This window comes from Lithobates pipiens, unplaced genomic scaffold (genome assembly GCF_037356315.1).
Source record: "Lithobates pipiens isolate NorthernLeopardFrog02 unplaced genomic scaffold, aLitPip1_a1.2 Scaffold_10, whole genome shotgun sequence".
Taxonomy (NCBI): Eukaryota; Metazoa; Chordata; class Amphibia; order Anura; family Ranidae; genus Lithobates; species Lithobates pipiens.
The window spans coordinates 239,441,932-239,465,644 of record NW_027507686.1 but is presented as its reverse complement, the minus strand read 5'-3'; the positions used below and the strand labels follow the sequence as shown (position 1 = coordinate 239,465,644).

At 43.6% G+C, this 23,713-nt stretch overlaps 1 protein-coding gene across 1 annotated transcript in view; it reads right to left on the bottom strand.

Annotated features, from left to right (window-relative positions):
- The window catches only part of LOC143926492 (embryonic protein UVS.2-like), a 67,475-nt gene that overhangs the window by 20,305 nt on the left and 23,457 nt on the right, over positions 1-23,713 (bottom strand). Inside the window, exons 2-10 of the mRNA XM_077450284.1 lie at positions 22,044-22,074; positions 19,317-19,382; positions 19,177-19,227; positions 16,550-16,615; positions 13,279-13,419; positions 10,435-10,552; positions 6,501-6,679; positions 2,017-2,098; positions 1,160-1,287 (exon numbers count right to left, since the gene is read on the bottom strand). Coding sequence (XP_077306410.1) covers positions 1,160-1,287; positions 2,017-2,098; positions 6,501-6,679; positions 10,435-10,552; positions 13,279-13,419; positions 16,550-16,615; positions 19,177-19,227; positions 19,317-19,382; positions 22,044-22,074 — 862 coding nt within the window. The remainder of the gene's footprint in view (positions 1-1,159; positions 1,288-2,016; positions 2,099-6,500; positions 6,680-10,434; positions 10,553-13,278; positions 13,420-16,549; positions 16,616-19,176; positions 19,228-19,316; positions 19,383-22,043; positions 22,075-23,713) is intronic.

Here is a 23,713-nt window from a genome sequence, read left to right as displayed (position 1 = left end):
AAAACTTGGTCCGTCGGATACTCCGACGGAAACAGTCCGATGGAGACCACACACAGTCGGATTATCCAACAAAACGGTCCGATAGGACACATTCCGTCAGAATCTCCGACCGTGTGTACAAGGGCTCAGAGGAAACTAAAGATCCAGTTTCCTCCTTGTGGAACATGCATTTTGGAACTCTTCACCTTGTATGTATGAGAACCCTAGATGCCAACGAATCCTCTTCGTACCGTGACATGGTTGTGCATTATCACACTATTCATAATTTTCTCCCAGTTTCTGAATGCTGAGGGTCTTCTAATATACAAACGGCTGAGTTTCTACACCTAACTTTCCTGTCTGCTCGCCCCTACCTTAATTTGGGAGTCAGTAGGTGCCATACCAGCCTTATGACCACCACCAACAGTGGCTTTATAAGAAGAAATGGCTACTTTTTTTTATTTCCAGATGTTAGAGCCATGGAGACTCAATACGTTTTCGGTTCACCAAAACCAGCTCTCACAAAACCAGGTATTCCAATTTACTTTTGAATGTAGGTTAGTAGTATGGGTTTTGTATCTCCTGCTTAAGTCTCAAAAACACTCAGGCGCTCAAATAGAGGTTAATGGAGTTCACACATAATGTTTCATCCAATGCAGCCCTCCTCAGATCTGGAAATCTTCAAACAACTGCAAAAACGATAAGTACAGGAGGGCACAAACACCTAGTGCATTACCACAATGCAACTTTATTAAATACTGAAAAACCATTGCATACCCACAAACAGGCATATTACATAACAACTCCAACCATAGACAATGTCATCTGGCCATGTACCACACAGTTGGAAGGCTGACGCGTTTCAGGGGGCACGCCTCCTTCCTCAGAGCTAAAACAGAAGTTCTGCAACCATATGCAATTGTTTTATGTGTATAGTGGCAATGCACTCGGCGTTTGCACCCTCCTGTGTGTGATTTTGCAGTTGTATCTCCTGCTTGTTCTATCTCCTTCACCGGTGTCCTATACCACTAGTGGCCCTTAAATCTAAGACCCAAAGCTATACGCTAGCTATAGGAAGTTTTGTGATCCACTTTAAACCAGCCTGCTTTTCCGAAAATTACCATACAATTTAATCAATCCCACGCCAATACTTTTACGCAGATGTTTCCGATAAACTTACTGCAGCTGTAGAGTTTGTTGATCTTGGCCACATCCAGGTTGCTCAATCCTGTTCTCTGTCCAATGCTGATACTATTGTCAGGGATGGGCTGAATGGTCTGAAGGACATAGTTAGTAGAGAACGCAAATCTGTAAACAGAAACATACCAATACAGTGAGGGTTCAATTCAGAAACATGCTTTTTATTTTAATGGAAGCTTACAAAACAAAAAAATGTTCTCTATGACCTAAAGAATAGGTAAAACCAACATTTAATATTCCTAATATGTGCCTGCCGTACCATGTACTTGTATGAAAATGTATCCCGTTCTCTTTGTATTGCTTCCTTTGTGTGAAATCCCTGCTGTTCCTGCCAGTCCCAATGCTTCCCTATTAAAAACTGACCTCACTAAACAGGAGAGCACAGCACACAACCTGTGACCCTCCAGCTGTTGCAGAACTACAAGTCCTAGGAGGTATTGCAAGGCTGACAGTTACAAGCACGACTCCCAAAGGCAGAGGCATGATGGGACTTGTAGTTCTGCAATGGCTGGAGGGCAACAGGTTGAGCACCCATGATGTAGATAAATGTGCCCTCAACCGGCGTCGCTCCAGCCATGTCCCTCTGGCTCACTGGGGCGAAACATGTCAGGTGAGCGGTGCTGGCCGAGGCCAAATTCATCTACATACTAATGCACTGGGTGGGTGAGCGGCACTCTTTCTTCTCTTTGATAATTCTCTCACACCTCTGAATGGTGCACTGATGGCAGAAACCTTCACGGCAAGCGGTTGGGACATCTCTATCTCAGCTTAGAGCAAATTTCATTCAAATCTGTGTTTTAACAACAAAATAAGGTCAGCTATAAATGGAATACTTACTTTCCATAATGCATTACAGAGGTATAATCGTATTGCATGTTTAGGTTGTTGGTATTATGTTTATCAAAGCTGGCGTTGTAGTCTGCAAGAAAAAAAAAAAAGTTACTTATGATTGTTAAGTTTATGTTCGATGTCCTAAAGTTCATTTTCATTCTAAAGCAGCCACAGCTTGAGTGAAAAAAAGCCTGTTCCTGCCAGCATGGTGCAAAGTGGAACCCTTACTCTCTGTGTGGAAGCAGTGGCCTCACTGAAAAGATCCACTATGCCTCTGACCCTTACAAAGCCTATACTCCTTGCTGATTGGCTCAGCAGGAGGGTGTGTCAGACCTTTGCAAATAGATCACTGCTTCTCCACGGAGCAAGGATCCATCCCAGACATCAGTATAATAACAGGGGGGAAGGCTTTTCTATTTAGGCTGTGGCTGCTTTTTTATAGAAAACAAAGATGGGCACCAATCTTGTCTCCAAATATCACCCAAATTGTCCCCTCCACTCTTCTCAAGACCTCCTAATCTCAAGCTCTCTCGTCTCCTCCTCCCATGCTCGTCTCCAGGATTTCTCCAGAGCCTCTCCCATCCTCTGGAACTCACTACCTCCGCTGGTCCGGCTATCCCCTACTCTTGCTACCTTCAGACGATCCCTGAAAACTCATCTCTTCAGGGAAGCCCATCATGTCTCCAACTAATCTCCTACCACTTCCATCAGCTCATTCCCCACAGTTATAACCTTTTGTACCATCTGCCCCTCCTTATTAGATTTTAAGCTCTTGTGAGCAGGGCCCTCTTAATCCTCTTGTATTTTATTGTATTGTACCTGTATTGTCTCCTTTTATATTGTAAAGCGCTGCGTAAACTGTTGGTGCTATATAAATCCTGAATAATAATAATAATAATAATTTTCTAAAACTGGTGAGTACAAAATCTGGTGCAACTTTGCATAGAAACCAATGAGCTTCCAGGTTGTATTACCAAAGTTTAACTGAATGAGCTGAAGTTAGAAGCTGATTGGCTACCATGCACAACTGCACCACAGTCTGTGTGCTCCATTTTTAGTAAATCATCCCCAAAATTTAAGATTTGCTAATTTTTTTGATGCACTTGAAATTAATTTAGTCAATTTAACCACCTAAGGACCGAGCCTCTTTTTGAGACTTGCTTACAAGTTAAAATCCTTAAAATATAGAGCTATCATACGGTACCAATATCTCTCAGCCGGTCCGGCGATACCGTATGAGTGTAGATCCATGAAATATCCTTCAACTGAGCCTCCAGGCTCCTTCAGAGAAACCGGCCTTGTGCATGGCCTTCTCCTGAAGAGTCCTCCCTGGATGCTTCTCCAGTTGCTGGGCCTCTCCTCAGATGAGACGGCACCGGACCACCTTTGAATCCTCAGGCCTCGATATCCATTCAGGCCTGTCCCTGCAGTTACTTCGCCTCGGGCTATCCAGCCCCGAGACTTGGAATTGCATGGATCCGAACCCCAGGCCATGAGGGCCATGGGGGCTGGTCAGGAGGACCAGGACCACAACAGACAGAAAAATCTTCTCGACCGGAACCCCCGAAGAACGTGATCTCCGTATCTTAAATACCACCTCCCAGAGTGCACAGCAGGAGACCACTCCCACTGGGCTGGTTCCAAGAAAACGTGGCACCCAATACACCAAGCTAAACTGCGTTCTACCACTTGACAGCGACACCTGCGGCCAAGGAGAACTCAGTGCAATCCAGCCAGACTGGAACTGAAACCATAATTTAGCAAAATTAGCCCTAAAACCCAACTGTGGTTTCAGGAATATTAATTTTCAAAAACATATAGCGCCTGCTCGTCAGGAGCCGGCGCTACACACACCGTATTTGCGCAGTGGTCTTACCAGCACAATTTGTTGGGGAAAAAAATACACTTTTTGAGTTAAAAAAAAGACAACAGGAAAGTTAAATCAAATGTGTGGTCACCGGCGCAATAGAATAATATTGCTAAATTATTACTAAAATTCCATATAGTGTAATGTGACCCCACTACTATGAAAAAAATATTTGTTTGCTGCGGTCAAATATATATTCCACTTGGAGGTGGAAAACAAATATGAAACAATAAAGTGCTGACTGTGCTAACCCTTATATTATATCCTTAACCACTTTCAGACCGGACCATTTTGCTGGCTTAAGTCCAGACCACTTCTTGGGATTCGGCACTGCGTCGCTTTAACTGACAATTGCGCGGTTGTGCGACGTGGCTCCCAAACAAAATTTGGTGTCCTTTTTTTCCCACAAAAAGAGCTTTCTTTTGGTGGTATTTGATCACCTCTGTGGTTTTTATTTTTTGCGCTATAAACAAAAATAGAGCGAAAATTTTGAAAAAAAAACGCATTATTTTTTACTTTTTGCTATAATAAATATCCCCCAAAAATATATATAAAAAACATTTTTTCCCTCAGTTTAGGCCGATACGTATTCTTCTACATATTTTTGGTAAAAAAAAAAAATCGCAAATAAGCGATTATTGATTGGTTTGCGCAAAAGTTATAGCGTTTACAAAATAGGGGATAGTTTTATGGCATTTTTATGAATCATTTTTTTTTTTACTAGTAATGGCGGCGATCAGTGATTTTTATTGTGATTGCGACATTATGGCGGACAGATCTGACATTTTTGACACATTTTTGGGACTATTGGCATTTATACAGCAATCAGTGCTATATAAATGCAGTGATTCCTGTGTAAATGACACTGGCAGTGAAGGGGTTAACCAGGGGGTGGCAGTGTAGGGGTTAAGTGTTCCTAGCGGTGTGTTACTAACTGTTGGGGGCTGGGCTTTGTGTTAGTGAACACTGATCTCTGCTCCAATCACATGGAGCAGAGATCAGCGTCACTTGTTGCTAGGCAGAACGGGGAGATGCGGTTTACAAGGGCATCTCCCCATTCGGCCGCCCCGTGAGACGATCGTGGGCATCCCCACGGCGATCGAGTCCGCGGGACCCGTGACCTGACTCACGGGGGTCCCGACCAGCGCTGGCGGCGGGCACGCGATGGCAGGGCGGCATATTAAAATGGACGTACCTGTACGCCAATATGCCTGCCCGTGCCATTCTGCCCACGTACATCGGCGTGCGCCGGTCGGGAACTGGTTAATGATACACCACTAAAGTTATCCCAAAAAAAATCCCCCAAAAATATTCCAAAACAAATCCTAGAAATATTATAGTGCAATAAACCTTTATATATGCAGTATACCGCTTAGGTGAATTATTAATTAGTGCACAAAAATTCTATTTATAGAAAGATATAACAATAAATAGCACAAAACACTTTTTAAAATTAGATATAAGTGTAAAATGTTACTGCTGGTTTAAATATGCCAACAGTTTTGCAGTTGCACTAAGGCAGGGGTGACGCTTGAGGAAGATACTACAGTGAAGAATGGAGGAGCTCAAGGGTTTCGGTGGCAGTGAATTATCCAGTCTAGTGATAGAGACTGTGAGCTCAGTGGGTTGAAGAACTACAAGAAGTGATTGTAGTGGAAGTGAAGGAACCGTTACACCTTGTGTTAGAAACTGTTAAAGGTTGTTGCCATAGGAGACATCATTCCCACACATGCAGATGTGACGTCTTGCTGGATGCCTTTCCCTGCATGGCTGTCCTCCTGTTGAAGTCTCTGAGTCTGCCAATTAACATTGCAACTGCTTAAGGTTGTCCTGGCCCTAACAATCTCTCCCACATTTCTGTTCAAGAGAAATAAAATCTCTTTTGCATTCAAGAAGTGTCTGGCGCCCATGAATCTATCTTGCATTACACCCACTATGCCTCACAACCCCACTCTGTACGGAGGGATGCCAGCAGTTCTTGGCTCTGAAGGTGCTTATTAGACTAGAGGAGGCTCGGGACCTCACTACACTTATATCTTTCTCACAAAGATGTAAAGGTCCTGAAGAAGCTACTTGAGATGAAACGTGTCCACCTCTTGGGATGTTTCAGCAAAGACAATTCAGCAAAGATATTTGTGAATATATACAATATACACGACTAATATTTCGTGTGTTTTTCCTCTCTAGTACCAGCACACCTCCCAACATTTTGAGATGGGAATGAGGGACACCTATCAGCAAACTTATGTAGGCATGGGACACGCCCCCTGCCACACCCCCTTAAAGGAGAATTAACCCAAGAAAAAGGTTAATTAAATCCACAAGGGCTTTTTTTTACCACTACTATTCCTTTATATTGGCTTTTAAAATGTACAGATGCAGCAATATAGAATTTAGAAGAAAGGTTTAGTGCTGGAAAACACTTTTTGAAAGATAAAAAGTGTATTTTATATACAACTATATGGATCAGACCAAAATGAGGGACACACGAGGAGGAAAGAGGAACATTGCTCCAAATCAGGGACAGTCCCTCAAAATGAGGGACAGTTGGGAGCTATGGTACCAGTAAAGTCTGACATAAATGGATTTTGACGTTTAATGCAGCTGCCATTATGAATCTTACCAGGTTTAATGTTTTGCCATAGGATTTTGACGTACGAGTCGCGGTCGCTTCGGCTGTGCTCATGATCAATGCCCAAGGCGTGGTTTAGCTCATGCTGGACTACCCCATGATAAACACAACCACTTCTATCCAAAGATAAATCCTGGGCTCCTGCGGAATAACCCAGTAAGGACCAGCAGCTGCAACCAACAAAAACAAATTTACAATCAAGATATACCGATGCTGTACAGATTATTAACACTACTTCAATAATGTAATAAGAAAAGTGTATTAGCCTATAGTAACCAATTAAAATCCTGTTACCAGCTCTGTTCAGGCAGTGCTTGTTTCCAGCTCTGCTTAGGTACTGCTCGTTACTGCTATGTGCAGCTCTGCTCGTTACTGCTCTGTGCACCTCTGCTCGTTACTGCTCTGTGCACCTCTACTCGTTACTGCTCTGTGCACCTCTGCTTGTTACTGCTCTGTGCACCTCTGCTTGTTACTGCTCTGTCCACCTCTGCTCTTTACTGCTCTGTGCACCTCTGCTCATTACTACTCTGTGCAGCTCTGCTCGTTACTACTCTGTGCACCTCTGCTCATTACTGCTCTGTGCAGCTCGGCTTGTTACTGCTCTGTCCACCTCTGCTCGTTACTTCTCTGTTCAGCTCTGCTCGTTACTTCTCTGTCCAGCTCTGCTCGTTACTGCTCTGTGGAGCTCTGCTCGTTACTACTCTGTCCACCTCTGCTCGTTACTTCTCTGTTCAGCTCTGCTCGTTACTGCTCTGTGGAGCTCTGCTCGTTACTACTCTGTCCACCTCTGCTCGTTACTTCTCTGTTCAGCTCTGCTCATTACTACTCTGACCAGCTCTGCTCGTTACTTCTCTGTGCACCTCTGCTCGTTACTGCTCTGTGCACCTCTACTCGTTACTGCTCTGTGCACCTCTGCTTGTTACTGCTCTGTGCACCTCTGCTCGTTACTGCTCTGTGCACCTCTGCTTGTCACTGCTCTGTGCACCTCTGCTTGTTACTGCTCTGTCCACCTCTGCTCTTTACTGCTCTGTGCACCTCTGCTCATTACTGCTCTGTGCAGCTCTGCTCATTACTACTCTGTGCACCTCTGCTCATTACTGCTCTGTGCAGCTCGGCTTGTTACTGCTCTGTCCACCTCTGCTCGTTACTTCTCTGTTCAGCTCTGCTCGTTCCTTCTCTGTCCAGCTCTGCTCGTTACTGCTCTGTGGAGCTCTGCTCGTTACTACTCTGTCCACCTCTGCTCGTTACTTCTCTGTTCAGCTCTGCTCATTACTACTCTGACCAGCTCTGCTTGTTACTTCTCTGTGCAGCTCTACTCGTTACTGCTCTGTGCAGCTCTGCTCGTTACTACTCTGTCCAGATCTGCTCGTTACTTCTCTGTCCAGCTCTGCTCGTTACTGCTCTGTCCAGCTCTGCTCGTTACTACTCTGTCCAGATCTGCTCGTTACTACTCTGTGCAGCTCTGCTCGTTACTGCTCTGTGCAGCTCTGCTTGTTACTGCTCTGTGCAGCTCTGCTCGTTACTGCTCTGTGCAGCTCTGCTCGTTACTACTCTGTCCAGATCTGCTCGTTACTTCTCTGTCCAGCTCTGCTCGTTACTGCTCTGTGCAGCTCTGCTTGTTACTGCTCTGTGCAGCTCTGCTCGTTACTGCTCTGTGCAGCTCTGCTCGTTACTACTCTGTCCAGCTCTGCTCGTTACTACTCTGTGCAGCTCTGCTCGTTACTACTCTGTGCAGCTCTGCTCGTTACTACTCTGTCCAGCTCTGCTCGTTACTGCTCTGTCCAGCTCTGCTCGTTACTGCTCTGTGCAGCTCTGCTCGTTACTTTTCTGACCAGCTCTGCTCCTTACTACTCTGTCCAGCTCTGCTCGTTACTACTCTGTCCAGCTCTGCTCGTTACTACTCTGTCCAGCTCTGCTTGTTACTACTCTGTCCAGCTCTGCTCGTTACTGCTCTGTGCAGCTCTGCTCGTTACTGCTCTGTCCAGCTCTGCTCGTTACTACTCTGTCCAGCTCTGCTCATTACTGCTCTGTGCAGCTCTGCTCGTTACTGCTCTGTCCAGCTCTGCTCAGTCATTATTCATTCCCAGACTCATACCAGTTCTTCTTGCACTTTACAGATCTGGATTTCCTTGTAAGGTATCTTTTACACTTGCTTCGACCTCAACACACATCAAAGCGCCTACTGCTTTCTTGATGTGTTTTTGATGCTTCAGTGATGCTTTTTTTAATGAAGCTTGGCAAATGCCCTGTGTGCTTCCTGCCTGCCAAGACCTTTGCTTGGTCCCCACTACACTTTGGTCTTCAGTCTCTGTACCATAGCCCCACTGTCCTCACTGATCCCTTTGTGGGTTGATCCTAATGGCCATGATCTAGTAACAGCATGCAGCAAAACCCATCTCCACCCTCAGGGTCTCTAGTGAAAAAGGCCTGTGCCTAGAATTCCCAGCCTCAGGTGAGCCCCCATCACTTGATGGGGGTGTAGTCATAATAAATACATTTTGCAGTACACTGGAAATCAATCCTTTTTTTTGGATTGCTCTGCAATTCGGTTTTACTTTCCATTGTGCCTTACTGAATGTTCATCTAGTCCAGGGGTCTCCAAACCTTCTAAAAAAAGGGCCAGTTTACTGTCTTCCAAATTTTAGGGGGGGGCGGACTGTGGTCAAAGGGAGAAGAAAATGTCCTGACATCAGTGGGATTAAACAATATCCCATAAATATTTTTAAGGCGGGTAATAGTGCCCCATCGATGGTGTCAGTGGGAGTAATAGCACCCTTTTATTGGAGTCAGTGGGAGGAATAATTCTCCATCATTGGTGTCAGTGGGAGTAATAGTGCCCCATCATTGGTGTCAGTGAGAGGAATAGTGCCCCATTGTTGATATCATTGGGAGAAATAGTGCCCCATCATTGGTGTTAATAGGAGGAATAATGTGCCATAGTTGGTGTCAGTGAGAAGATTAGTGGCCTATTGTTAGTGTCAGTAGCAGGAACTATGCCCCACTGTTGATGACAGTGAGTGGGGGGAATAATGCATCAAGGGCCAGATAAAAACAAAGAAAAGGGCCACACCCAGCCCCCCGGGCCCACAGTTTGGAGACCACTGATAGAGTCTATCCAGTTATAGTAGGGCAAAAGGCAATGGTCTTTGGCCTGTAGGTCATCTCAGACATCTCCTACCATCCTTGTTTGACCGTTCTAGGAGGATGAAGCATTAAGCCAGGATAGGTAAGTATACTACCTACCCACTGAATTATGTCAAAGTAAATGACAAGGGGCTGTAATTCTCTTCCTCAGTCATTTACATAGGAAACTCACAGTCTTTTTCAAAGTCTAAGCCCTTGTACACACGGTCGGATATTCCGATGGACAATGTCCGATAGGACCGTGTTGTCGGATAATCCGACAGTGTGTGGGCTCCATCGGACTGTTTCCATCGGAATATCCGATGGACCAAGTTTTTCAGCTTGGCTATAAAATTTTCCGACAACATGATCCGATCGGACTTTGAGAATTCAGTGCCAAACTTTTAAGAAGACTTTGAGAATTCAGTGCCAAAGTGCCACGCATGCTCAGATCAAAGTCCTACACCAAAGCTATTGGCTACTAGCCTGAACGTAGTCCCTTTGTAACGAAATAACGTCATCACGTTCTGAACGATCAGATTTTCTGACAACTTTGTCCGACCGTGTGTATGCAACAGTTTCGGACAAAATCCGTCTGAAAAAATCAGACGAATTTGGTTGTCGGAATGTCCGACCGTGTGTACAAGGGCTAAGAGTGAGGAGGCCACGAGACCATATGTAAGAACATATTGAGCAAGAACGATGAGTGTCAAGAAAAGCTCCAATTTTTTTTTTATTTTTTTTTTTTTAGTACATCTGCCATCTTTGTCCACTACTGTCTGTTCACCAACAACATGCTCACCCAACATCGTTGATGATGTTCACGTAATCTGCCTCTGAGGTGCGTGGAACAAAACGGATGCAGGTCAGCGTAGCAAACTCCAATATGGCTCTCGATATGGTAGCTTTTTCATCCACGGCTGGTATAAAAATAAGAGTATTCATTTTTAATAAGGTTTGCAGGGTAAATGAATAGCACTTACCTATTAAATTGAATGGTACTTTAATTTTATTTATTTTATAGATAAAACAGAGATTAGCTTGGCATAAAAATTTTTTAAGGTTATGTGTTAACGTTTTTAAACCCTATTCCTATTGTGGAGAGTCTTTAGCTACCTTTTGTGAGTCTTGGCTTCTAGTGTGTTGCTGTATCTTTGAGAAGAATGATACTACCTCCAATGTGAGCCTATTCTCAATTTTTTCATTGCCCCAGGTTGGGAGCTTAGATAGCTTAAAGTTAAGGCAGTGCGGCTTCACCTAAATGTTTTAACATTTTACTTAAACTTTTAAGTGCTGACTACTAGCTGGTGATTGGCTTAAGATGGAGACCACACTGGACTAATTCAACCGCTCACTGATAGAAGGTGGTTCTGTAGGTGATTGGACCCCTTTTGGCAGTTTTGGCTGCTACCATACTAGTATGGCAGAGCCGTCGTTCCCATAAACTAGTGCATAGATGGGGGAAGAGCGCCATATGTCTGGAATGATGCAACCTTTGATATGAGATTACAATAGTGTATTGAGGGTCCAAAAATGTACAGAGTGAGTCAATACGTTTCAGGGTAATTGTCTCCCTCTTCTTCAGGGCTAACATACATACAAAACAATATGACAATTATATACTTTCATGTTTGTACGTTAGGCCTGAAAAGGGGAGGCAATTCCTCGAAACGTTGTTGACTCATTTTGTACATGTTCGGACCCTTAATAAACTATTGTAATCTCATATCAAGAGCTGCATCATTCCGGGCTCTCCTTTATCCCCATCCAGTTCAGCTGGTGAAGGCTTACAGTGCAAGCATTCCCACTAACAGTCTGATTGTGCAGAGACTTATGGGAATCTAACACAGTGACATATTTTTGGTATAATGCTAATTTATTTGAAATATCTTAAAGTATATGTAAATCTTCACCCCGTAAAGCAACCCATTCGGTTTAAAATAGAAATTAAAGACAAAGCATTTGTGTATACATGTAAAAAAAAACATTATAAGCGCCTTTTTTAATAAGTGATCACATGCCTTCTGTTCTCAGCTGCATAAGGAGCTCAGAAAGCTGGGGCAGGTGAGAAAGCAGCACACTGATATTTTTCAGTGAATAGCTGTGTAGAGGGGGGAGGTATCAGCACAAGCTTAATCATCGGAGGAGACCAGACTGAGTCCTCAGCACAGCTAGGGAACTGACCATGCTGTACTTTCATGCCTAGTGTGCTCAGTTTTTAATAGGAAAGCAGAGGGAATGGCAGGAACACCAGGGATCTCACACAAAGAAGGAAATACGAAGAGCACAGGGTACATGGTACAGCAGGCACATATGGAATATGAAATGTTGGGTTTACATATTCTTTAGGTGATTTTTAAAGGGCTACATAGATGGACTGTGGACTGTATTTGTGTATTTGCGAAGCTCCACACAAAAGGAAAACTAGTTGACAGATTTTATTTAGTTTTTCTTATTTATATTTTTATATTATATAAGTATATAACTTAATATTTTTTAACTAATTTAATATCTATCTTCACTCTCAATATCCAACCTTTGTTTTACAAGTAAACATTTTAGTACATGAAAAAGGATTTCTAGGGCACTATGGTTTAGCTAAAGGGGCAGCACTGCAGAAACAGCCTGCATGGAAGCTCCATTTCTCTGATTGAAACCTCAGCAACTGCTAATAAGTTATGTGAAAATTTCTTGAGGTATGGAACTCTCTAATCACCAGGCTATTAAAGAGGAAGTAAACCCTGATGAGTTTACTTCCTCTTTTATTCCCTGCAAAGGTAAAGCATAATGGACTACTATGCATCGCATAGTAGTCCATTATGTGTCACTTACCTGACACAGGAGCCAGCGAAGTCACCGCTGTCCCCTGTAGTCCGGCGCATCCATCTTCTCAATGGGTCTCGCTGCTCCGCCGCTGTCATTCGGCGAAGCCGCGATGACGTCACTCCCACGCATGCGCACGGGAGCCGCCACTCACGGCATATCGCCGTTGACCGCGGCACGCTCAGTATGCCGCTTTCTACGGCGCATGCGCCGTAGACAGCGGTGCCTGTCTTTCGGCAAATATCTCCTAAACCGTGTAGGTTTAGGAGATATTTCTTGGACCTACAGGTAAGCCTTAATCTAGGCTTACCTGTAGGTCAAAGTTGGTTGTAAGGGTTTACAACCACTTTAATAATAATAACTGGAGGAAGTAAACCAATAATGCATGTTGGGACTGTTACACACGATGGCCAATGAGATTTCTTGTGAACCAAAAAGAAGCTTAGGGTTTCCGCTCATACTTTCCCAGCAGTGTTCAATAGATCCCACTGTGGGGTGCAGGTTAGATGTAAGTCTGCCCTCACTATATACACACTGTGACACCATTAGGAAAGTCTCTATCCCCGCACCCCATGCAAAGCTGTAGGACAGTAAAAGCAGCATTAGCAGATTTATTCCAAGTCACGCCCCTCCAACACGTTTTGCCATGACCTCCATGATTAAGCCCTGGACGGCTCAAAACATGTTGGGAGGGTGTGGCTTGGATGGAGTCTGCTCAGGCTGCTTTTCTCTGCTTTGTCATTGAATAAAATAAAAAGTCCAATTGATGACTAGAGCCGCACTTTTGTTTGCACCATATTAGGAGAAGAGAGGGGTCACTCACTGAATTGAGGATCCACTGTGTATGGAACATTAACAAGACCGTTGGCAGATTTAGACCAAAAACAGTTCTTAGAGGGACATTCCATAGCACTGCGTCCTTCCTTTGTTTTAATATCGCTGTGATGCAAGAGTTTTCCACTTCCTGGACAAAAAAAAACAGTCAAGTTGGATAGGTTTATTGTCACATAATGCACAATAGTTTAGGTTTTACATTTGCACCTCAAGAATAAAAGGATCCTAGATAGACAATATGTCCCATCAAATTAAACATATGTTAGGCCGCGTACACACGCGCGGACTGTTCGCCCAACTTTGTCCGTCCAACAGTTTCAGCAAACAGTCCGCTCAAAATTAGCATGGACGGACATGCCCACACACGTCGAACGAACAGTTTGCTGAAACCGTGCGCGATGACGTGAACAGCACGTACGACGGGACGAAAAATACGACGTCCTATACACTGCATTATAGCTTTCAGCGTGAAAATCCTTTCTGAGCATGCGCGCAACTTTGTTTGACGAACAAGCCTACACACGAGCGGGCTGTTCGCTGAAACAAGGTTTCAGCGGACAGTTTTTCGGAATTTCCGAAAAACCTTGTCCGTCCAACTGTCCGCTGAAACTGTCCGCTGAAAGCCCACACACGAGCGGACTGTCCGCCCAAACACTGTTCAGCGGACAAAGTTGGGCGAACAGTCCGCCCGTGTGTACGCGGCCTTAGAGTAGAACTATAACAAAACTTTTTTTTGTTCATTTTGATAGAATAAGGGAGGGTTATAACCCCGGTCAGTTTATTTTTTGCCATCTGGGTCCCATTGGTTGAACTAAATTGTCTTGTGTCTTTTTTCAACCTGACTATGTAACTATTGGGGAGATTTCCCTTCACTTCCTGTCCCATAGCCAACACAGTAAAATAGAGGAAATCCCTGCAAATTAAGGGAATACCTTGGGGACCTCCAGGTCACCACTCCTCATTGGAAGATTTTCCTACTATTACTTTTCTAGGGACAACCCAAAATGTGGAAATTTTATTTTAATGATAAAGGCAAACAAAACAAATAGAGAGGGCTAATTCCCCTAAAAGGGCACAGACAGCAATACAAACTGACAGGGGTTCTAATCCTTCTCCAGTGTAACCAAAATTAAAAAAGTTTTCCTGTTAGTTATACTTTAAGAACTTTCTCTTCACTTGTGGGACTTATTCACTTTAAGGCCGCGTACACACGCGGGGACTGTTCGCCCCAACTTTGTCCGTCAAACAGTTTCGGCAAACAGTCCGCTCAAACTTAGCATGGACGGACATGGCCACACACGACGGACGAACAGTTTGCTGAAACCGTGCGCGATGACGTGAACGGCACGTACGACGGGACGAAAAATACGACGTCCTATACACTGCATTATAACTTTCGGCGTGTAAATCCTTTCTGAGCATGCGCGGAACTTAGTTTGACGAACAAGCCTACACACGAGCGGACTGTTCGCTGAAACAAGGTTTCAGCGGACAGTTTTTCGGAAATTCCGAAAAACCTTGTTCGTCAAACTGTCCGCTGAAACTGTCCGCTGAAAGCCCACACACGAGCGGACTGTCCGCCCAAACACTGTTCAGCGGACAAAGTTGGGCGAACAGTCCGCCCGTGTGTACGCGGCCTAAAGCGGTAGTAAACCCGCTATTTTTTTTTATATTTTTTTAACACCTGCAAAGCAAAAGGCATAATGAGCTAGTATGCACCGCATACTAGCTCATTATGAAATACTTACCTTAGAACGAGGCCCCGACATCTGGCACGATCCACGCCGAGGGAGCTGACATGCTCCCTCTGCGTTTCTTCCGGGTATCGCGGCTCCGGCGCTGTGAGTGGCCGGAGCCGCGATATCGTCACTCCCGCGCATGCGCGCGGGAGATTTCTTTCCGGCCGCCGGCCACTGCCGGATTTTCAGGCCGAGAATCCCCTCGTGCGCATGCGCCGCTGCAGTCAGCGGCGCATACCGAGGGGAATATCTCCTAAACCGTACAGGTTTAGGAGATATTTTTTTTACCTACAGGTAAGCCTTATTATAGGCTTTCCTGTAGGTAAAAGTTACAAAAAAGAGTATACAACCACTTTAACTTACTTTTTATTTTTGCTCTTGCTTTTATTATGTGTTGCACTATCCAACAATTAAAGTGCAAAACATAAATACATATAAAAAACACATCAAGTGAAGATTGCAAAATAAATAAATATATACATATAAGTGCTCAAAATGCTAATGGATACTCCGTTGGACCCAGTGATGATGTCCTATAGGATGAAACACGTCGGGCGGAGCTACAGCGATGACATCCTTACCAGTGTGGAGATCAGGAATTCCCTGTGTTTTAATGCGATTTTGCCTTTAGTTGTACTTCAAAGCTGAACTCCTTGCAAACAGCTAAATACTCATAAGGAATAAAATAAATTTTTTTTTTTTACCCATCAAAGCATTTGTATTTTTGTCCATTCGTAAGATTTATACAGCTCTGCCGCACAACACAGTCTTCTCAGGGGACTTTGCTTCATAGCCTAGCCATCCTCCTAGAGGGCAATCTAGACTACTTATAGTATTATTATTCACATTTCAATTAATGCTTATATGTATTGTTTATTGCTAACTTGTCTGATTTATGAGTTCATTCCAGTCTAGTGATACAGAACTCTATTCTAAGTTACTGGCATAGCGATTATACTTTCTAGCAGACCATGTCTGAACCTACCTTCTTTGTGTTCATTTGTACTCAAACCACCATTTACTCTAACCCTTACCAATACCTTGACTTAATTTACCACTAAATGGTCTTGTGTCTATTTCCTGGTGCTAACTCAAAGCGGGAGTAAACCCAGTTTCAAAAAACAATTACATTCCCGGCATACCGGAAATGCTAACTTTCACATTGGTTGTGCTCTCAACCAAACTTTCAAACCATCAAATGGCTGGTTTCATAACTGATCACATGTGCAGCATTATGGCAGTTGAAGAATTATTAGAGGCCAAGATGGCAGCTTCCTTGACTGAAAACGATAAAAGGGTTTACTTCCACTTTAAGCTAAAGATATCCACACTTGTGTTCCTATACGGGCTTGCAGTAACTTTCACTCGAACAGTAGTACCATAGGAGGTGAGGTCGTTCTTGGAGTCGAGTCGCAGAACAGAGAACCCAAATTACCAAAACGGATCCTTCGGGGGTAGCGTTACATATTATTTAACATATATTTAATTCTAGAAGACCAAAACCCATTGTTTAGTAATTACCTTTGTTCATCCTTTCTATGATGCTCATAACATCTTCAGAATGAAGTTCTGATGTTGGTTGTGGAGCTGGATGGCAGAAAAGTAAGACAAGAACAATAAATAATATAATATTATTGGGTTCCGTAATTTAAAATGAATCTGTCACTTTGCCCTTTCTCCACAGCCCCCAACCCACCCACTGATACCATCTTCTTGCTACCCCATCACTCCTTGGATCTGTCGGTATTCTCAGAATTATCCAATCATTCCAGGTATGGGGGAGCATATGACCTGCTTCACTTGCTCCTAGGATGTAGCGTTCCTGGACTAGGTGGCTAATGGCTGCTGAATACTCTCATGCGGGGTAGGAGAGAACGTCATTAAGTCCATGTAAGCTCTGACATAGACCAACGTGAAGCTTACACTAGGATTACTTTTAAAGATGGAGGATCTCGTTTGCAGGATTTAAGCAGGCACCTTTCTCAAAACTAAACACATTATATGATGAGAAAGTCCCAACAGACCATAAATGAGGAAAGTGGGACAGGGGTATTTATATGTGCCACAATAATATATGTCAGAGAACAAAACATTAAAAACAATGCAATTGTATTAATACATTACAATCCACTATCCTCTAATCAAGTAAAAGGGGTACGAAGATCTATCGTGATATACAGGAAGACAAGTAGATTGACATGTTTCACTTGACATTAAGCTTCCTCAGGATCCAAATTCTTGTCTCCATGGTAGCGTCAAAATGTGAACTCAAACTAAATGGTAGTTTCCAACCAAGATTTCCAATGTAAAAAGCCATGTTAGAAGATATACAGGAACTATCATCCCACAGGTGAAGTCTAGATACACAGGCAGATACTCATGTGGAGAGTCGCCTTATCAAAAATGCACCCCACACATCAAAAAAGTGAGGATAAACTGACAAAAAAGCCAAAACTGAGTAATCATGCCAGATGGAGGTAGTCCACCTAGAATAAAATATCCTTTAAGACTAGTAACCACACACTCCGAAAGGTACATATGGGTGGAACAAACTAAATCGGCGGCCACTCTTCATTTCCTGCCATGTTATCAAAGCATGGTTGGTCTATCTGCATTGGCACTTATGGTCTTACACTAGGATTAGACTCAGTGCTCCTATAGGAAAATTGGATATTATGGAGAGCTTGCAGAAGGCAAGTATGAGTGGATGGGGGGGGGGTTCCTTATCAAGAGAACCTGTCACTTTGCCCACATCTTCATGCTATCCCACCGCTTTTTGCATCTATTGGTATTCTCAGAAATACCCAATACTTTCAGGTATGGGGGAACATATGACCTGCTTCACTTACTCCATGGATGCAATGCTTTAGGACTAGATGGACAATGGCTAAGCCTGAATACTCTCATGTAGGGTAGTAGAGAACATCATTAAGCCCAAGTAAGCTCTGACACAGACCAACATGAAGCTCACACTAGAATTAGACTCCACACTACCACAGTTAAAGTGGTTGTAAACCCTTACAACCAACTTTGACCTACAGGTAAGCCTAGATTAAGGCTTACCTGTAGGTCCAAGAAATATCTCCTAAACCTACACGGTTTAGGAGATATTTGCCGAAAGACAGGCACCGCTGTCTACGGCGCATGCGCCGTAGACAGCGGCGCGCAGGTGCACTGAGCGTGCCACGGTCAACGGCCATATGCCGCGAGTGGCGGCTCCCGTGTGCATGGGCGGGAGTGACGTCATCGCGGCTTCGCCAAATGACAGCAGCGGAGCAGCGAGACCCACCGAGAAGATGGATGCGCCGGACTACAGGGGACAGAGGTGACTTCGCTGGCTCCTGTGTCAGGTAAGTGACACATAATGGACTACTATGCGATGCATAGTAGTCCATTATGCTTTACCTTTGCAGGGAATGAAAGAGGACGTAAAATCATCAGGGTTAATTAATAAGGAGAGCTTGCATAAGGCAAATATGGGAGTATGGGGCTGCCTAATCAAACTGTCAACTTTGCCCACATCTCTCCCGCCACTCTTTGCATCTGTCTGAACCATCAGAATTACCCAGTACTTCCAGGTATGGGAAAGCATATGACCTGCTTTGCTTATTCCTAGGATGTGGTGCTCCAAGACGAGGTGGCCAATGGTCAAGCCTGAATACTTTTATGTAGGGTAGGAGAGAACATCCTTAAGCCCATGTGAGTCCTGATACAGACCAACATGAAGCTCACACTGGCATTGGACTCCGCACTCCCGCAGGTAAACAGGATATTAAGAAGAGCTTGTGGAAGGTAAATATCAGTGGACGGGGGTGCTTTATCAAGAGAACCTGTCACTAATTATTGCAGAAATTGAGAAATCAAGGTCATAAAGAATGCTAGGATCTGCTTCTTCACCTGCATAGCGGCTGGAAAACCTACTGAGAAACCCACAAGAAACACAGTATTGCAGGTATGCAGGCATTTACTATTCTTTACTTGTAGTTTTGAAATTTTTGCCTTTGCAAAAAAAAAAAAAAAACATTTGATGATGTATTAATGATTGCAGAGCTGCATTAAAATGCATATCTTCCTGGAGTTTAGCTTTAATTTGTATTAGTTTTACTTATCGTTATTCTTTTACACCATATAAATTCCCACCCCAGTACCATGGAATCTCTCTCCTCCTGCATTCTCCATATCATTCACTAAGTAAAAACCTTGAACAGGAAAGTAAGATGTTCTCATCAGAACAATTTAAATTATTTAAAAGCTTTTTAATTTTCAAAACCCATTCTTCAGTTATTACCTTTGTTCATATTCTCAATGGCTCTCAACACATCTTCAGAAGGAGGTTTTGCTGTTGGTTGTGGAGCTGGATTGCAAGAAATTATATAATATACCAGTGAATAATATTATAATATTATTTGGTTTCATAATTTAAAATACATCTGTAAGTTAGCCCATTCTCCTTTTAAACATTTTATTGAAGATAATACAGTACATATTATTAGTACATATTTTACAATAAAATACAATATATAATATGAATAGAGAAACTTCTCAAATAAACCCATAAGAGCAACAAATTTTAAATTCATGTCTTAAAGATAAGGTATATGAGTATGTGTAAACTTTTCTGCATTTTTCTAATTATTATTGTTAGTACAATACTTCGTGAGGTTAAGATTAAACTAGAAAAATAATAGTACAATATTTATAAAGATTGATTAAACAAAGTATTGTCTATTTATGACAGATCATCTATCTAGGGGCCGTCAGGAAAGGAGTCCATCCAAACGGGGCCAGGTTCCAGCTATTGGCCTGGATTGTCCCAAATGGATGGACAATGATCCCGGCCATCCCAACTATGTCTTATGTACCGTATTTGCCGGCGTATAAGACGACCCGGCATATAAGACGACCCCCTAAAAACCTGCAAAGTTAAAATGTTTTGCCCGTACTCACCGTTTAAGACGACCCCCGATTCCGAGGCTTCCGACGCTTCATATTCCTCTTCTTCTTCGTTCTTGCTGGAGCCATTTCCTTCTTCCTTCTGGTGCTGGAGCCAATCACGGCGAGCAATGTATTCTATTAATGAATACAAAGCCTGCTGGGATTGGCGGAGGCTGTTGCATCATCAGCCCGCGCCTCACTCTCAAAGCCAATCGGAGCAGGCTACTGTGTGTAGCCTGCTCGGATTGGCAGAGATTGCTGCTCCAATCCGAGCAGGCTCTGTATTCATTTGAATACATCGCTCACTGGGATTGGTTCAGTGGTATATACTGTATGTAGCCGAAGCTACATACAGTATTACCGGACAGCCAGAAGGCATCCCAGCAGCGGACCCGGCGTATAAGACGACCCCTCCTTTTTGCTCAGTTTTTTTAAGCGTAAAAGGTCGTCTTATACGCCGGCAAATACGGTAACTTTACCTATAGTAATAAATATAAATCTTAAATTTACTATATGGTTTAATAATATACGATGGAATTAAAGAGTTTAATGTAAAGTAAGAGAGGGGGAGGAGGGATCATCAGAACAATCAATGAATCAACGATGTTATGGATCATATAGCAGTAATGGGGGTGAATATCAAGCGATCTCAAGGTAAGAGGAGTGAATTATTAAGTCCTGGTGGTAGATAGTTTTTAATACAGGGGGACCAAATAAGTTATCCCATTCTCTACCCCCAACCCACTAACTGATACCATCTCTATGCTCTCCTGTGACTGTTTTCACCGTTTGGAACCCTAAGCCCCTGTACACACGGTCGTAGATTTCCACAACCAAATCCGTCGGATTTTGCCCGTCGGATTTTGTCCATCGGATCTTGTCCGAAACTGTTGCATACACACGGTTGGACAAAGTTGGCGAAAAATCCGATCTTTCAGAACGTGATGACGTAATTTCGTTACGATGGGACTGCATTCAGGCTAGTAGCCAATAGCTTTGATGTAGGAATTTGATCTGAGCATGCGTGGCACTTGGTCCGATCAAAATTCTCTACACATGATCGGAGTATGTCCGATCGGCCCAGTTGGTTGGGAAATATTGCCAACATGTTGGAAAATTGGGTCCGACGGATATTCCGACTGAATCAGTCCGATGCATACCACACACAGTCGGATTATCCGACAACACGGTCCGATAGGACACATTCTGACGGATTCTCCGACCGTGTGTACAAGGGCTAAGAATTCGTCAATTCCAAGTCTGGGTGCTCGTGTGACTTTCTTCTCTTGCTCCCAGGATGAAGTGCTTGGGGCCTAGGTGGTCAATGGCTAAGCCCTAACAATCTCACACGGGGAAGGGAAGAAGGGTATTAACCCTGTGTAAGCTCTGACAAAGCCCAACATGGAGCCTACACAAGAATTAAACTGGGCACTCCTGCAGTTAAATCGAATAATAAGGAGAACTTGTAGAAGTAAGTAGTGGATGGAGGTGTCTTATTAAGTGAGACCATCCATGGGGGTGCCCATTCTTTATGAAAATCAAGCCAATGGGTCATAAAGAATCCTAGGTCTTGCTGTTATTATGGCTGCAGATCAGCCGGAAAACCTACCAAGAAAGCCATAAGAAACAGGGTCTTGCAGGTAAGTATGCATGTATTATGTTTTTCATTTGTAATTTTGGAGTATTTTCAGTTAGTGCCCTTGTATCCACACTCAACATGGATACACAGTTCAAACTGTTTACTCATAAATAATCTTTTGGGACCAATCGTTCCAGTTCAGTAATACTGCTGGTTAAATTGAATAGCAGGATTTGGGATTGAGTTTTTATCAGTGGAGTGGGAGAAGATAGAGAATAACTGTGATCACAGAGTGATCAAGAACATCAGGTTTGTTTGCCCCCAGAAATGTTCCCAAAAATAGTCCAAAGTCGCAATACTGATTTACTAAAGAAATATTTTTCACTATAGTCTGTGTGCCATTCAGTAGTCAGATTAAGCAAAATGTAAAAATCCTAATCATTTACTAAGAAATTCCAATTGTGAGGAATTTAGAGGGTCATTTTTTTTTCAATTTCTTACCTTGGAACTGATACTGGAGGAAGCCAGGCCCCTGAAAGATAAGTAAGCAATTTTGAAATGCTATATAGTAAGTTTTCAGTGAGTACACATTTTTAACTCCTGGCACAAAAATTTTCAAATATATTCCACTGTACAACTAAGATCTCTGTTTTTAAAGACGGTGTAGGTGTATTTTTTGCTGGCTGGCTGGGCAAGAGTTCTGGGAAATATATTGTTTTGTTTGTTGTGTGCAAAGCTCTAAAATCTAGTCTTAAATAGGTATGATTGCCATTTTTGTTTAGCTTACTGGATGTGGTGTGGGTACACATTAGATGCCCTCAGCTGCCGTTGTGCTTTGTGTCCTTGCACCTTTAAAGAGGAATGGGCTCATTCTAAGCTTACCTGCCCTTCAAGTGGTTGTAGAGACAGACTTTTTTTTACCTTAAGGCATTCTCTACGTTAAAGTAAAACACCTTCTGTGTTCAGCTCCCCACTTAGCACCCCCAAATACTTACCTGAGCCCAGTCTCAAGCCAGGGCTGCGCCCGAAAGCAGTGTCTCTCTTTGCTCTCTCTCTTCTCACTGGACATGCAGCCAGCAGCAGGAGCCATTCGCATTTCCTGCTGTCAATCACAGCCTGTGTGGACAGAGTTGGGGGGTGGGCCGAGCAACACTGTGTGTGTCAATGAGCAAACAGAGCCCGGCTTGAGAGCGAGCCCACGCGAGTGCCCCCGAAGCAAACAGCTTGCCATGGGGGCACTCGGACGGGGGAAGAGCCAGGAGCATCAGCGGGTAAATTGTCCCTATGCAAAATTTATTACACAGAGCAGGTAAGTATAATTGTTGTTTGTGATTTTCTTTTAAAATCTCCCTTTATATGCTTTAATTCATCCATTGCTAAATATGCTCCATCATGGAGACTCTCATAGAGTTAGGAAGGCACTATACAAAGGAGCCTTGATGAGGCAGTGCAGCTTCCACAGAGATCTCAAAATGTTGTGCAACTAACAGGAAGGGGCAGAAAAAATACCAGTTACCCACAGGTGCCGACTTACAACTGATGGGGCCCCCGGGCAATAGGAGATTATGGGGCCCCCCAGGCAATCAGACATTATGGGGCCACACAGTATACAATTACACACACACACAGTATACAATCACACAGTACACACAGACATGTTTCTATTGACTGAGAAGGTACTGGAGAGGTGGGGCAGCTATAATCTCGGGATTTTTAGACCAAAAGGATGTTGGTAAGGGACATTTCAGAGACAGATGTAAAAAAAAAACACAGATTTTTACATATTGTCCCTGGTTTTACTGAGGCTGGCAACCCTGATGGGGTCCCTTAGTGGCAAACCCAAAGCTCCATAATATACTTTGCAAAGTGAACAGCCCTGACTACGTTTGTAAATCAGTATCACCACAGCAATACTCCACCCATTAAAGGGCAGCGCATTGTGTAGGCAGGTGCAGTTAGCCATTTTGTCACTAGGTGATTTTGTACCAGAATAGCGTCTGGTTACAATAGACAGTGTCATCAGGTGTTAGGCCCCTTTTAGTTAGAGCCCTAACTGCATATGTCAGTGGTGAGTCAGCCCCAGGCCCGGATTGGCCGTAGGGCAAACCAGGCACTTGCCCGGTGAGCCGGGGCTGCCAGGCCGCAGGTCCTTGCGGGGCCTAAGGCAGCTG